Below are 13,999 nucleotides of genomic sequence, written 5' to 3'. Positions count from 1 at the left end.
GGTTTGCAACCGACCGGTAGCTGTCTGGAGTTGCCAGCTTCCAGATTGCAATAGCCACCTGCTTCTCCACTGGCAGGGCAGCACTCAATCTCGTGTCCTTGCGCCGCAGGGTGGGGGCAAGCTCCTCACACTTGCCTCTGGGGGATTCTGGTGGCTTTTCTCATCCGAAAGTTCTGCAGCCACTGCTCGTCATCCCAGACTTCCATGACGATGTGATCCCACCACTCGGTGCTTATTTCCCGAGCCCAAAAGCGGCGTTCCACGGTGCTGAGCATGTCTGTGAATGCCACAAGCAATTTTGTGTCGTACGCGTTCCGCGGCTCGATAGCATCATCGAACTCCTCACCCTCACTCTCACTGTCACTTTGGATCTTAAGGAATAGTTCGACAGCCAAATGTGATGTGCTGGCGAGACTCGTCAGCATATGCCTCAGCAGTTCGGACTCCATTTCCCGCAGACAGATTGCGTTGCACAGAAACCGTTGAAAGATGGCACCAAAGGTGGACGGAAACAAAGGGATTTCTGGGATGCAAAGCGATGCATCACGGGGCATTGGGACAGGACCCAGAATCCCCCTGCACCAACGCCCCCTTCCCACAACCCACAGCACCAGAATGGGAAAAGGTGCTCTGGGGGATAGCTAGGGTGACCAGATAGCAAGTAGGAAAAATCGGGACGGGTGTGTGGGGTAATTGGCACCTATATAAGAAAAAGCCCCAAATATCGGGACTGTCCCTATAAAATCGGGACATCTGGTCACTCTAGGGATAGCTGCCCATAATGCACCGTTCCCAATAGCGCTGCAATTGCCGCAAATGTGGACACGACAGTGCGCTGGGCAGCTGTCAGTGTGGACAGACTGCAGTGCTTTCCCTACTCAGCTGCACGAAGTCAGGTTTAACTCACAGCGCTGTACATCTGCAAGTGTAGCCAAGGGCTGTGTTACTGGATTCGGACCTGACTGTGAAGATTGGTACATTTGTGGCTTCCAGGCTTGTTTATTGCAATTTAGGAAAGAAGCCACACACCTTGAAAAAGCTCCACCTGATACAGAATGCATCAGACTGCATGAATAACACATTCTCTGTGAACACATCATCCAAATGCATTGTTTCACTGGCTCCCAAGCCTTTATGTTAATATTCAGAAGCCTCCAGGATTAATCTTAACTGTCCAATGATGCATTTTTCATTCCATGACTGTTACGTCAATGTAACAGAGCTTGATGTTTGGGTAAATTAGACTGCGAGTACAGGAGACAGAAATTCGCCAAGAATTGCATGAAGACAGTGGAACTCAGTTCCACAAGAGCTCATCGTAATTACAATCAGATCTTCACTCTTTCAGGACTAAAGGCAAAACTCCATTTTTAGTCCTGCAGTTCATGGACTTGATTCTCCTCTCTCACTGGTATAAATTAGGAGTGATTTAACTGAAATCAATGAAGTTATAGTGAAGTAAAACTAATAAGTGAAATCAGAATCAGGACCAACTGCTGTAATTAATGCTTACAATTGCTGAGGCTGAAGAGTAATGCACATAGCTGGTTGAAAAATGCCAATTCTTTTTCATGTTTTTTTTTTAATTCCTCATGGAATTCTATTGGTTCCTTTTAAATGAAAAACTGAAATCAAACCCCAAAAAGAATTTGATTTTAAAAAACTGTAATCAATCTTTTAGGTTTCAAAAACCAAACCAAGAATTTTTTTTACCAAAAACTAAACATTTTTTTTCAGAAAAGTTTTTTTGATTTCCCATTTTTTGATGTAAAACCATTAAAAATCCAACCAAATTCTGCAACATTTTCCTTGTAGTTGAAAAGCCATTTTTTGATTAAAAATGTATTTCCTCCTCCTGACAATTTCAGCCAAAAGATGTTTTTTTTTTTACAACAGAAAAATAAATGGGGCACCAGCACAGAGATATAAAAATGGGGATAGAGAAAAGGCTGGCATCATCAAATATAGAAAGTCCCATAGCAGAATTCCCTATAAATGAAATTGACCAGTGCACGCATAGAGTGAAAGAGTGTGTGTGTGTGTGTGCGCGCATGTGTGTGTGTGTGTGAGAGAGAGAGAGACACACACACACAATTTCATAAGGAGAAAAAGGGAAAAAAAGGTATTTTTCTAGGAATTTCCCCGCAAATTGGACAGAAGTCACCACAGTTATTGTACAGATGTAGGTAAGAAAAATTCATCAGTGTAGAGGAACAGAAATAGAAATGCTTCTGGTTACATTTCTACTGGCAAACATACTGCACTAGATTCTCAGGTATGTCTTGGCACATCCAAGGTTGAGGGGGAATAGAAAGGGTCCTCCAGGCTGCCCATGACACCTAGAAAGCCCCCAGAACACTGGAGTCCACTGTGATGGGTTCACACCAGGGTACCACCTGGAACTGGAGTACTACTGAGTCCCCTGACCCACCAGCCCTGGCTCCCTCTTGCACTGTACTGCTGTGACAAACTGCACAGCCTTCCAGCCTGCACTTTCACCAGCAAACATACAGGTAGGGACACACCCAGCCGCAGTTACGTGCAGGCTCTCTGACCAGCCCCTTTGTGATGGTGCCCCCCATAAGGCTTTATGGAATATGCTTATGATTGTATATGTGACATAACTGGAATATGTTTTAGGCTACATATGCCATGTAACATATCTATGTAAAGGTTATTCTCTACTGAATGTATTCATCCTATTTGTATGCATGCATCCTTTTTCTATTCAAAGTTTTAAATATTGGCTATGTACTGGCTTGATTTTAACTAGCCTAGTAAAGCATTTGGTTAGCTTCTTGAGAAAAGTGCAAATTAACTGCCCAATCAAAAAACACTTAAGTGGAAAAGTACACAGGCACCAGTGTGTGGTTTAAATAACTGTAGGTTATAGTTCCAAGTAATGTTAGCTTTCTCACTTTTCCATAGTTCAAGTAAGATGCTATTCTATTAACACTGCTGTTTCTCGTACTGTTGAGTCATGCAGTATAGATATTTTATCTTGCACATGTCTCTGTTCTCAGACCACAGATCATGTTATCGCTGTACAAATATAGCATATTAGTGCATGTGGAAGGCTAGTCAGCTGTGGGGTTCAAACAGATCTGGCTCACCATGAACTATGTTGCTGCTGTAAACAACCTCAGCGTCTCTAATTAACTAACCACAGTGCATACCCAGGAGCTCTGGATACTTGTGTTCCTTTAGTTGTAGGTAAGTGGCAATTTTGCTGATTACAGTTTACAGTCTCTTTGGATTCATGGGGTCAGGGTGGGAAGCAGGAAGGAGAAATTGTCATCAGGTCTTTGTTGCTTCTAATGAACTGCAAAAGAGAAAGATATGTATATGAGAAAGAGAACAGAAATGCAGCATATTACACCCTAAGAGATGTATATGTTTTATATTTTAAAGATAGCTGGCCAAATTCTCCTCCAGTGTAACTCCACTGATTTCAATAGATTTACACCTGGGACAAATTCAACCCAGCGTGTTGTATTATACACACACAATGCTTGTGACTCTAGATATTTGTTCTCTCCAAGTCTGCGCTGTAATAAACCTTTGCTATTACATCTCAAGGACATATGTTGGTGTGAAAATGCTTTTCAATAAAATAAATGGTTGGAGAGATTGGTCATTTATTTTCACTGGCTGTCAAAATTTACGGTAGAATTGAAAAAAAGTTATAGAACTTTAGTCTCTGAAGGCCACTTACACCTAATCTAGCACTGGTAGAGGAACTCTAACCAGCTAATAGATCTTTGTGAACAAAACATACCATTTTAAGTTAAACATAGTTGTTGTCTTTAGTAAAAGTATTTGTATGGTGTCCATCGCTGTGATATGAGGACATGTGTTCCTTACTGTAGGCTAAAATGGTACTGAACATCCCCACGCCCCAAAAACTGTGAGCATGCACTGTGTGAACCTCTATAGCAACTAACTCAGCATCCTTGAGAAGATCAGTGATGTGAGATACCACCCCGTGCACAAAGGTTCAGATCTTGGGTGCTGGCTCCATCCCCTATGCACCTCTCTGACAGCACAAAGGAGATAGAGAACTGCTTTAATGGGGAAGCTGAGGACTGCCCTGATGGAAAGTGAATCCCTGGGGGATGTAAACCTGGTGTCACCAGTTCTGTACCACCTGGTCCTTACATACCAAGGCATGTAGAGGAAATTCTTGGACAGGCTGAGGACATGTCCATGATCAGGAGGAGGCAGAGCTGGAGTGTACTGTCCTCCAGAGCTCCTCAGCCAGTGGAGTGGCCCTGAGGTGACAAGTCTTGATGGCATAATATAGTCACTGGAGCAGGAGTAATTTAGAGCAGCCCTCCCTCTAATCTATCTAATTGGTGTGCCCTAAATTCTTATACTGCACTCATCACCATGACATCAGAGTGTGAAGGAACTGAGCTGGCAAGAGCACATTGCCCCAGCTCCCATGATTTTGAGACTGATAGCTGAAGTGTTTCTTCCAAGTGCAGTAACTGGGGCAGATGTGGGGCCTGATTCACAGGTCAGACATAGGCATTTTACTCTGTTCCTGCAACATATCTTAAACTGGCCAGGGAATACTTCTCATGTAAGGGAATGGTGCAGAACGCTAGCAAAATGGCTTGCTGACATCCCCTTTCACAGATCCCTGTGAAGGGACTGTGACTAGTGCAGAAGAAGGCATGGCTAGAATGAAGGGACACAAGGGCTCCATGGGCAACTGAGCCCAGTTTAGAGAGAGCCTTAGGATGCTATAATCTCTGAAGGGGACTAAACTTGCCTCTGGAGGATTCTGGAATATGGAAAAGATAAAGGTAGTTTAAAACTAGGGTCCTATACCATGTGGTACTTGGCCAGACCTGAGAATCAAGTCTGTAGTCCTTAAGTCAACCAGGGGCTAAGTCAATGGGGCGGCCTGCTTAAAAACTGGTGACATAAAATAGCCCTGAGGTAAGTGGGCTCTTAATTTTCCTGTTTTTAATTAACAGAGATACATTGTAGCTAAGAGCCTATATGATTCCCTCATTAAAAAATATTCTGTTTTATTTTTAAATTTCAGTTTTCCCTTTTACATAGACATGTCCCCAAATTCAGCTTCATTATAAATATAGCAGGTCTCTTTCAATATTTATGAAAATTAGTCAGCTTCTCAGTGAAGTCCAGTAAATAAAAGGAAGAAAATATACCACAAACATCAGCAAAAATTTTTTTGGTTCCATTGTAGGAGAAAGAATCACTTTGCTGAATATATTGTCTGTCTGTTCACTGTGGTGCTGGGGAAATACATCTGTAATAAATCCCCTTGCAAATGTAACATCTATCATGCTTGATGACAAACACATTAGTGCTACAAGAGTTGACAAGTATAAGGAATACTGTAATTCAACTGCTAATTAATCCACGATTAAAAGACCTAATTAATGAATAACGCAGTGAGAAACTGTCTCAGAAGGTGTGATGAGAAAAATGATAAAGGGGAATCTCGTTTATGAGATCAGTTAATTTAACTAAGAGTAGAATTTGAACAGATTAATGAAAATTGTTACCTAGACATTGTGCTACAGTGATAAGCAATCTAGAAATATGTACATAGAAAACAATGCAGGAGACAAGCTCAGTTTTTGCATACCTGTTATCTGCACGTTTTTGTTATTGCTGCTGCTTAAAATAGCATTAACTTGATCTTTAATGGAAAAGTTAAAGGAAGAAATATCTAAGTGACTTATATCAACTTAATTATTAAATGGCCACTTTTATAATGTGACTTTTATTATGGTCTTTTCTTTTTTAATGTATTGTTACTACAGTATAGCCACATGACATCCATCAGTGAGAACTGTGCTCAGAAGAAAGTAAATTGTAAGGTGCCACACACACCTAGGCCACTATATAAATAGGTGCTTAAATGAACTGGGGGCTTGGATGAGCACGCACTGGCTGCAATTCACTCCCAACAAGACAGAAGTGATGATGGTGGGCTGGAAGAGTCGGTAGACCTTTTTACTTCTGGACTCCTAAGTAATGGCTGCCAAAGAGTTCTTTCTTCCTTATCCACCAGGCAAGATGGGTGTGATTTATCACTACAGTGTGGCTCTGTCACAATTACTCATGCTTTCATTGCTTCAAAATTAGATAAATGGGTTGTGCTCAACCCAGGGCTATGATTTGGTACCATTCAGAAGCTAAAGCAGGATGCTGCAGCCTGTTTATTAAGAGAAACTGCACATTTGGAGCACATGCTCTGTGATCTGCACTGGTTTCCCTGGAGCTTCTGAGTAGAATTCAGTGTTAGTTTTATCTTATCAAGTTTTATGTTGTTTGGGTCATGGTTACTTCAGAGATCGCCACTCTTCCCATGACATACTTCCATAGGTGAGTTTAACCAAAGTGATTTAGCTGGAGCTCCCTCGGTATAAATAAGAGGGAGCTGCTGGCAAGGCATTCTCAGGGTATGTTTAAACTGAAAATGCTACAGTGGTGCACTGATGGGAGGGCTTCTCCTGTCAGCAAAGGTAATCCACCTCCCAAGGAGGCAATAGCTAGGTTGATGGAAGCGCTGTCTACACCAGAATTTTTTATGGCCCTGAGAGAAGTAGCTAAATTCCTAGTGTAGACCAGGCCTCGGTGAGGAGTTGTCAGTTCTGGCCCTTGCTTCCTCACTTGGTCTGCCAGGCCCAGATTTATTAATCTTCTGAACACATTGCAAAGGCCATTTTTTCTCTCTCTTGGTTAAAGCTGGTGAGGATCGTGTGGGCTGAAATAGATATAGTTATGTGTAGTCCTTGTTTATGTTTATATTGTGAAACTGTAAACTTCTTGGGGCAGGGACTGTCTTTTGGTTCTGTATTTGTACAGTACCTAACACAGTGGAATCCTAGTTCTCAAGTAGGGTTCCTAGGTGTTACCTTAATACTAATAATTTTTTATTTATGGGATAAGCACCTAGAACATTGGACAGACAATTATAGATCTTTTTCAAAAATTGCTACAAGCCATAGCCTGTGGTGCCTGTTGTCATGCATGCCAGATACTTAGCAGATACTCATCCTGATGATGGAGTTATGCATAAATGCTACAATTATTTCAGTAAAACATCTGATAAATACCATCTCTTTATTCTTGGCCTTTTGGGCCCTGATTCTACCAATGGTTATATACACAAATAGATTTATCCAAATGAGTACTCCCATTGACTTCAATGGGCCTACTCATTTTAAAAGTACTCACATGAGTATAAGTTTTCAGGACTGGGCCCTAAGTTGTATTTCTGAAGAATAAGTAAAACAGAAAATCGATTTTAAATCCCTTTATGTCTGGAAAACAAATGTGAAAATAACAAAAGCAGAAAGAATGAGATATGAGAACAACAACATTAAACTTCTACAGCCTGCAGCTATGAGATAATGTTGGAACTACATATTTATAATAGTACTTTAAAATCATTCAGCAGTTGATACCAGAAAAGGACATTTCACCCCTAATTTAATTATTTAAAAATAATATACACTATTTTGAAAAATAGTCTGTATGCAATGTATCATATTCCCTTAAACAGCAGGCAAAGATTTTACAATATTATTTACAATAGCCATGAGTTATAGTTAATGGATGAGCTTAGTTCCTGATCGAACTCTACTGAAATCAATAAAGATACACCAGGGATGAATCTGGCCCAATGTGTTACATTTGAGGATATTGATTAAGGCCCACTAAATTGCCCATATGTGAGTCTGAATTACAAGTGGTAAAATTATCTGCTACCATCGACTCCCATATGCAGAACTCCTTTTTCCAGAGGTGATGCTATTGTAAATCATACCCTTGCTTTCTCTTTATACTCCTGGAGCCTTTCTTCCCTGGAAGGCACTGTGCTTTCATTATACAGTAGTATATTACCAAAGAGCCTTGCTTTCATGATCTGTCTCACTAACACTTCATAAGATGGAGTGAACATTATAACAATGCATCATCCGAGAAAGGGGCTTTGATGATCTGTAATATAATTCAGAAGCAGACCTCATCCACGGAAGAAGGTATTCAGCTGCAAACTCAATACAGTTAAAGAGTAAACTTTGCAAACATTAGAGCAAATGCTCCTCTGGCCTGGATGGTGAAAGCCCGCACAAGATAAGAAATATGCTGGTTTCAGTGTATTCTCCTCTCTCACCTACTTCTTCCTTCTAGTTAGAGGCAGAAGCTGTGTGCAGAGCTTGACAGCCCTCTCACTCATGGCTGAGACTACTTCCACGTCTGCTGGTGCAAGGATGGGGAGGAAAGGGAGCTGAGTTTTGTTCAGGATGACTGGGCATGTGGGGGAGCATGATGAAACTGTGATGCGGAAAGGATTCCTGCCACCTTCTTCATGTGAAGGTCTCTAGCAGCTAGCCCAGCTATCTGTGAAGTAGAGAAGAGTATTTTCTCCTAAGTGGCAAACTGTAAATTGATAGTGAAGTTAGATTATGTCTACACTAGCACTTCTGTCTGTATAACTTATGTCACTCAGGGTGTGAAAAAAATACCCCTCTGAACAACATAAGTTACTCCGACAGAAGGGCCAGTGTGGCCAGCACTATGTCGGCAGGAGATGCTCTCCTGCTGACATAGCTACTGCCACTCATTGGGGGTGGTTTAATTATGCTGACGGGAGAGCAACATGAGCGATCTGGCAGCGGTACAGCTGTGCCACTGTAAGCTCGCTAGTGCAGACATGGCCTTTGTACAACACATCTGATTATAGACAAAGCTTTCCATAGAGGAGTAAGGTCAGTGTTCTCATGACATTGCTATTAATGGGGTTTTGACTCTGCTGTTGTCAGCAGTAGGTTGAAGAGACACTGGGAGCTATTTGTTGCTTCATTGTTAACACTCAGATATAAACAAACAACAGAAGCTTCTTTACAAGCAGGAAAGGTAAAGTTCATACAGTCATCCAAAGATACAAAAGACACTGGCATAGCAAAATACCTGACCTATCCCTATGTCCGAGTTCAGAGGCACTGATCGTCATGATAGTACTTAGGATTTTTCTTACAGATATAACAAATAGGATATAACCCTACTTGTTGTTCTTATCAGTTTGCATTTGCCTAAGTCACCCCAAGGGTTTGATTAGGCGAGACTGGGGTGCTTTGTTGATAAACAATGTATTTTTGTATTTCTTAATATGCCCTCTTGTAAGGATATATTTTCTAGGTTAAGAGAAAAAGAGCATTAAGAAAAGGTAGAATAAAAGAAAAAAATAGGGATTTGGTGACCATTTCTCCCTGCCTTCCCCTGCCCCAAGTGTTTTGACTCAAGGCCAGACTGTAAGTGACCCCCGTAGAAGGATAGGAGCCTGGAAACAGTGATCAGAGTAAGAACTTGGAAAAATTAATAGCTGAAACCTTGAAAATACACACTAAGCTAAGGGACAGACTATTTGTTCAACAGTAGCTTGACAGCTCAAGGCCTTTGTGTGTTTTACTAATGAACAATGTAATAAAAGTGGCATCTAATGAAATCTCAAGTGAACTTAAAAAAAGAGAAGAAACTGCAGTTTTTATCTTGGTGGAAGCAATTATTTTTAAAAGGCTTTCAGAGTTCTGTTTTATAAGATTTCCCCATGTTGGCTCAGTGAACCATTTTATGAACAAGTAGGCATTACAAAAGCCATCTATAGATAGATTAGCTACATCTCATGATAAAAAAATGGAGTTGAGATGATTACATCTTCAGCAATGACTCTGAGCAAGAGAGAACAGTTCCCACAGTGCTCCTATTAAAAGCAATGGGAATTTAGCCATTGACTTCACTAAGGGCTTGTCTACACTGCGACATTGTTGACAAAAAAGCCCCCCCGTGAAATACAAAAGTTTTGCCAACGTGAGTGGCAGTTCTCCTGCTGACAAAGCGAACACCGCTCACGGGGCTGGAAGTATTTTGTCGGCCAAAGTGCATACAAAATACTGACAGAGAGCATTCACACACGCTGACTTTTAGTGACAAGGCCGTGTCGACACAGCCTTGTCACTAAAAGCTGCGTAGTGTAGACAAGCCCTAAGAGCAGGAGCAGGCTGCAGGTAATAGCCCTGTATCTAATTTGTCTCTGCAGTTTTGGCTGGACACAGCATACTTTACTTCCTGGCTTAGGCTCCAATTCAGAACTGTACTCAATGGCTTGCTTAAAAGTAGGCATGTGAAGTACCTGGCTAAATGGAGGTCCTATTGCTATGTTCTACTAAACAACTGCCACCTTTCACAAATTGGTGATTGCATTTCAGTAGTAGATGAAGTGATTTCTGTATCTGATGGGACTGATCCTGCAGCCCTTAATCACATGATGAACACTTACTTGTGCAAGTAGTCCCATTGATTGGAATAAGGATTAGTAGCATGAAAAAGGGTCAATAGGATGATGGCCTAAATTTGGTAAACACTTTAGGATCATTTGGGATTGACAGGAACTTTATAAACTGTTATTATTACTATTATTGTTAATTGAATCATTAAAGAAAAAATATTTTTTTGGGATGATATTTAATCAAGTTAATATTTCTTTGTCCATTTTTTCCAAGCAAGCTATAAGGAACTGGACTAGAACATTAAATATTTGTATTAATTGTTTTCTTCCCTTTTTATGATGACATCTTAACGATGCACTTGTTTTTTACAGGAAAAGCTTAATGTCAGTAACATGGGACATCAGGTGATAATATTTGACATTTCTGTTGTAAGAGGCTTCTGGGAAACTCAAGTCAAGAAGTATAAAGAAACTCGAAAGAAGGAGAAGGAAAGATTAGCACAAAGCTCATTAGAGAAGTAAGCCAACCTACTGTTCTTCTGTTTAACTGAATTCCTTAACATATTTGTTAATTTCATTACATACAAAGGATAGTCAAATGATCCTAGGAATCCAATTTAATTTAGTTGGTTTGGATTTGCTGATGCAACCTTCTACCTCCCCTCAAATGACTAACAGAAATACAGCACAGATTATATGTAGATTGCCTTGTTTTATTAGTTACTGAACTTTGTGTGTAGACTGCAATTTACTGATGGGATATTTTGCTAGTTCATTGCATAGATTTAATTAAAAAATACGGAAATGCTTTCCCCTTCTTCTATTCTTGTTCATGAAAAGTGCAATATTAAGGTACTGCATTTATTGTGAAAAACTTATGAAAATATACTTGTGAAATTCAATAGTAAGAAATGTTTTGTTATGTTGTCAGCAGAAAAAAAAGGGAAGAAATATACATGCAGGTACAGTATTGCTGAATACCATAAAGGAGAAAAAAGGGACAAGAACAAAAGAACTATCAAATGAGCCTTCTGTTGACCCAACCTAAATGCAAAACAAAAGGCTTGAATACAATAGTGTTCACCCCTACTGTTCATACTGGTTGCTTTACTATAGTTTATTAATGATTTGTTTAAGTGATATTTCTGTTTCTTTGTGATCATCTCCATTAGAGTAACTGGAATATTATACTAGGAAGATAGTGTAAGCATAGGTGCTGACTCCATGAATGCTTCAGGGCTGGAGTGGGGGGCAGGCCTGGGGCGATACAGGTGTCAAGCACCCGCAGGGCTGCCCAGAGGATTCAGGAGGCCTGGGGCAAAGCAATTTTGGGGGCCCCTTCCATAAAAGTTGCAATACCATAGAATACTATATTCTCGTGGGGGCCCTGTGGGGCCCGGGGCAAATTGCCCCACTTGCCCCCCTCCCCGGGTGGCCCTGAGCACCCCTTGGGAATGTAGAAAGTCGGCACCTATGCAGGAGTTATAGGACTTGACTGATACCATCTTTATTGCTCAGGGAAGAGGGAAAAAAAAAAGAAAAGAATCTCTTTGCTGAACAGTGCCTAGGGCTGAATGGTGCCTTTGGTGAAGGGAACAGCATAAATCTCTAGAATTAAATCTGGCTGACCCAGCAGGAGTTACTCCTGGGTTCTCTGGTGCAACTCAGCCTGATATAGTAGCTACATCACTGTTTAAAAGCCCAGGACAAGGCACATGACCGAAAGCACTCTTGTATAGGGGATCTGTCTATGGAGCAAACTTCCAGAGGAGATCAGGCGAATTCAGAATCTTTTGGAAATGCTGTAAAATCTTCTTCTTTGAAAAAAGTTTTTCCAACATAAGAATGACACAACACTGACACCTCCTGCTGTCCCTAAATCACTACCAAACAAAGACAAAATAACAGAGCTTTTACCCCAAAAAGGAGACAGTGCCAGAGAGTCCATGAAGTCCCACAGGGATTTATCTATTGCTATTGATTTTACATAGGAGGGACTCAGATACTCTCATGATGGGTGGCAGTATAAAACCCTAAGACAGTTAAGCTGCTTGAAGGGGGTGCAAAGTGCTTCTTTTTCTGTGCCAGGCAGCTTCTCTGACTGCTCTGGGGATGAGAGACAGGCCAGTGGCCTCACCTTCACCTTCTTGCCCCATTTCAGGCAACTAGTGTCCACAAAGTTGTTAGGAGGAACCAGGGCCTGCACTGTCCAGCCAGACTATTGCTGGCCCCTGCAAAGGGGAAAAAGGCAGGAAAAGTCCATGCACCCTTTGGGCACCGATGTAGTGGCTGGCCACAATCTGACCCCTAATTTGTGCATCTCTCCAGCTCTCTGCTTTTCTCTCTCCGACTCATTTGTACAGAGTGTAGGTTTTCTAAACGTTCAGAACCACAGATCATTTTGTTTCCTATTTGTGTTGGCTAGTACAAAAGCAAACCACAACTGACATACATCAGGGAAATTCAACAGAGAGAAAAAAAGAGGGCACCTTAATATGGTAAGGAGTATTTTTTTCTGCTGCAATGCAGCTAATTTTAGCTACCTCACTTTTTGCCAGTGGACTAGGGCAAGACCCAGAGCTGTCCTGTGAGTCATGTTTTCCATGAAGACAACAATCTCGCTGTAGTTGACATCTGTGCTTCTCATTACCCATCTCTTCTACTAAAGTAACAGTGCTTGGTGATCTCTTCTGCCCAATCTTACATGCATTAATGAGGTTCCAAATTCCTTCATTATATTTTCTGTACCAATGAGGGTAGGCCCAGGAGTTGGTATAGAATACAGCAATATATAGCATTTGAACTTTCTATGTCCACAAGGGAAATTTTTAAAAGACTGAAATGTATACAATACTTTGTCCCACAACACCAGGCCAGTTTCTGATGCTCTTAATTTATGTTGAGAAGCATCACACTCTCCAAATAATCCCATTGATTTCAAACGGGAGTACTCCAGGAATAAGATATTACTCAGTGTAAGTATATCAGAACCTAAACCTGTGTTATTATGGATTGATATTGTACCTCTTGAAATTAATTTAAAAACTCCCATTGATTTCAGTGGTGCAGGATCAAGCAGTTAAAACAGGGGTGGGCAAACTATGGCCCGTAGTCCACATCAGGCTGCGGGACCGTCCTGCCCGGCCCCCAAGCTCCTGGCCCGAGAAGCTAGCCCCTGGACCCTCCCCCTGCTGTCTCCCCTTCCCCACAATGCACCAGGCGGCGGGGCTGTGAGCTCCTGGGGCAACACAGCTGCAGAGCCTGCCTGACTTGGTCTCTGTGCTGTGTGGTGGCAGCAGTGGCAGCGTGGCCTGCTCTAGCTGGGCGGCGCGGCGCGGCTGTAGCACTGCCAGCCACTGGTGCTCCAGGCAGCGTGGTAAGGGGGCAGGGAGCAGGGAGGTTTGGATAGAAGGCAGGGGAGTTCGGGGTGATGGTCAGGGGGTGGGGGTGTGGATGGTGGTCGGTGGGGAAAACAGGGGGTTGAATGGGGGCAGGAGTCCCGGGGGACAGTCAGGAAGGAAGGGGGGTTGGATGGAGCAGCAGGGGGCAGTCAGGGGCACGGTTCTGGGGGCAGTCAGGGGACAGGGAGAAGGGGTGGTTGGATGGGGCAGGGGTCCCAAGGGGCCGTCAGGAATGAGAGGAGGTTGGCTGGAGCAGGAGTCCCGGGGGGAGAGCGGGTGACACACATAGGAAGTGGGGGCCAGACCACGACCCCCTCCCCTA

At 42.2% G+C, this 13,999-nt stretch overlaps 1 protein-coding gene across 1 annotated transcript in view; it reads left to right on the top strand.

The window, feature by feature from the left end:
* Positions 1 to 3,067: 3,067 nt before the first annotated feature.
* Positions 3,068 to 13,999, top strand: part of LRRC2 (leucine rich repeat containing 2) — a 78,596-nt gene continuing 67,664 nt past the window's right edge. Inside the window, exons 1-2 of the mRNA XM_034774715.1 lie at positions 3,068 to 3,213; positions 10,649 to 10,794. Of these exons, the coding sequence (XP_034630606.1) occupies positions 10,670 to 10,794 (125 nt within the window). The 5' untranslated portion in view covers positions 3,068 to 3,213; positions 10,649 to 10,669. The remainder of the gene's footprint in view (positions 3,214 to 10,648; positions 10,795 to 13,999) is intronic.

This window comes from Trachemys scripta, chromosome 6 (assembly GCF_013100865.1).
Source record: "Trachemys scripta elegans isolate TJP31775 chromosome 6, CAS_Tse_1.0, whole genome shotgun sequence".
NCBI classification, from domain to species: Eukaryota; Metazoa; Chordata; order Testudines; family Emydidae; genus Trachemys; species Trachemys scripta.
The sequence above is the reverse complement of the archived record's forward strand: the minus strand, read 5'-3'. Positions and strand labels throughout refer to the sequence as shown.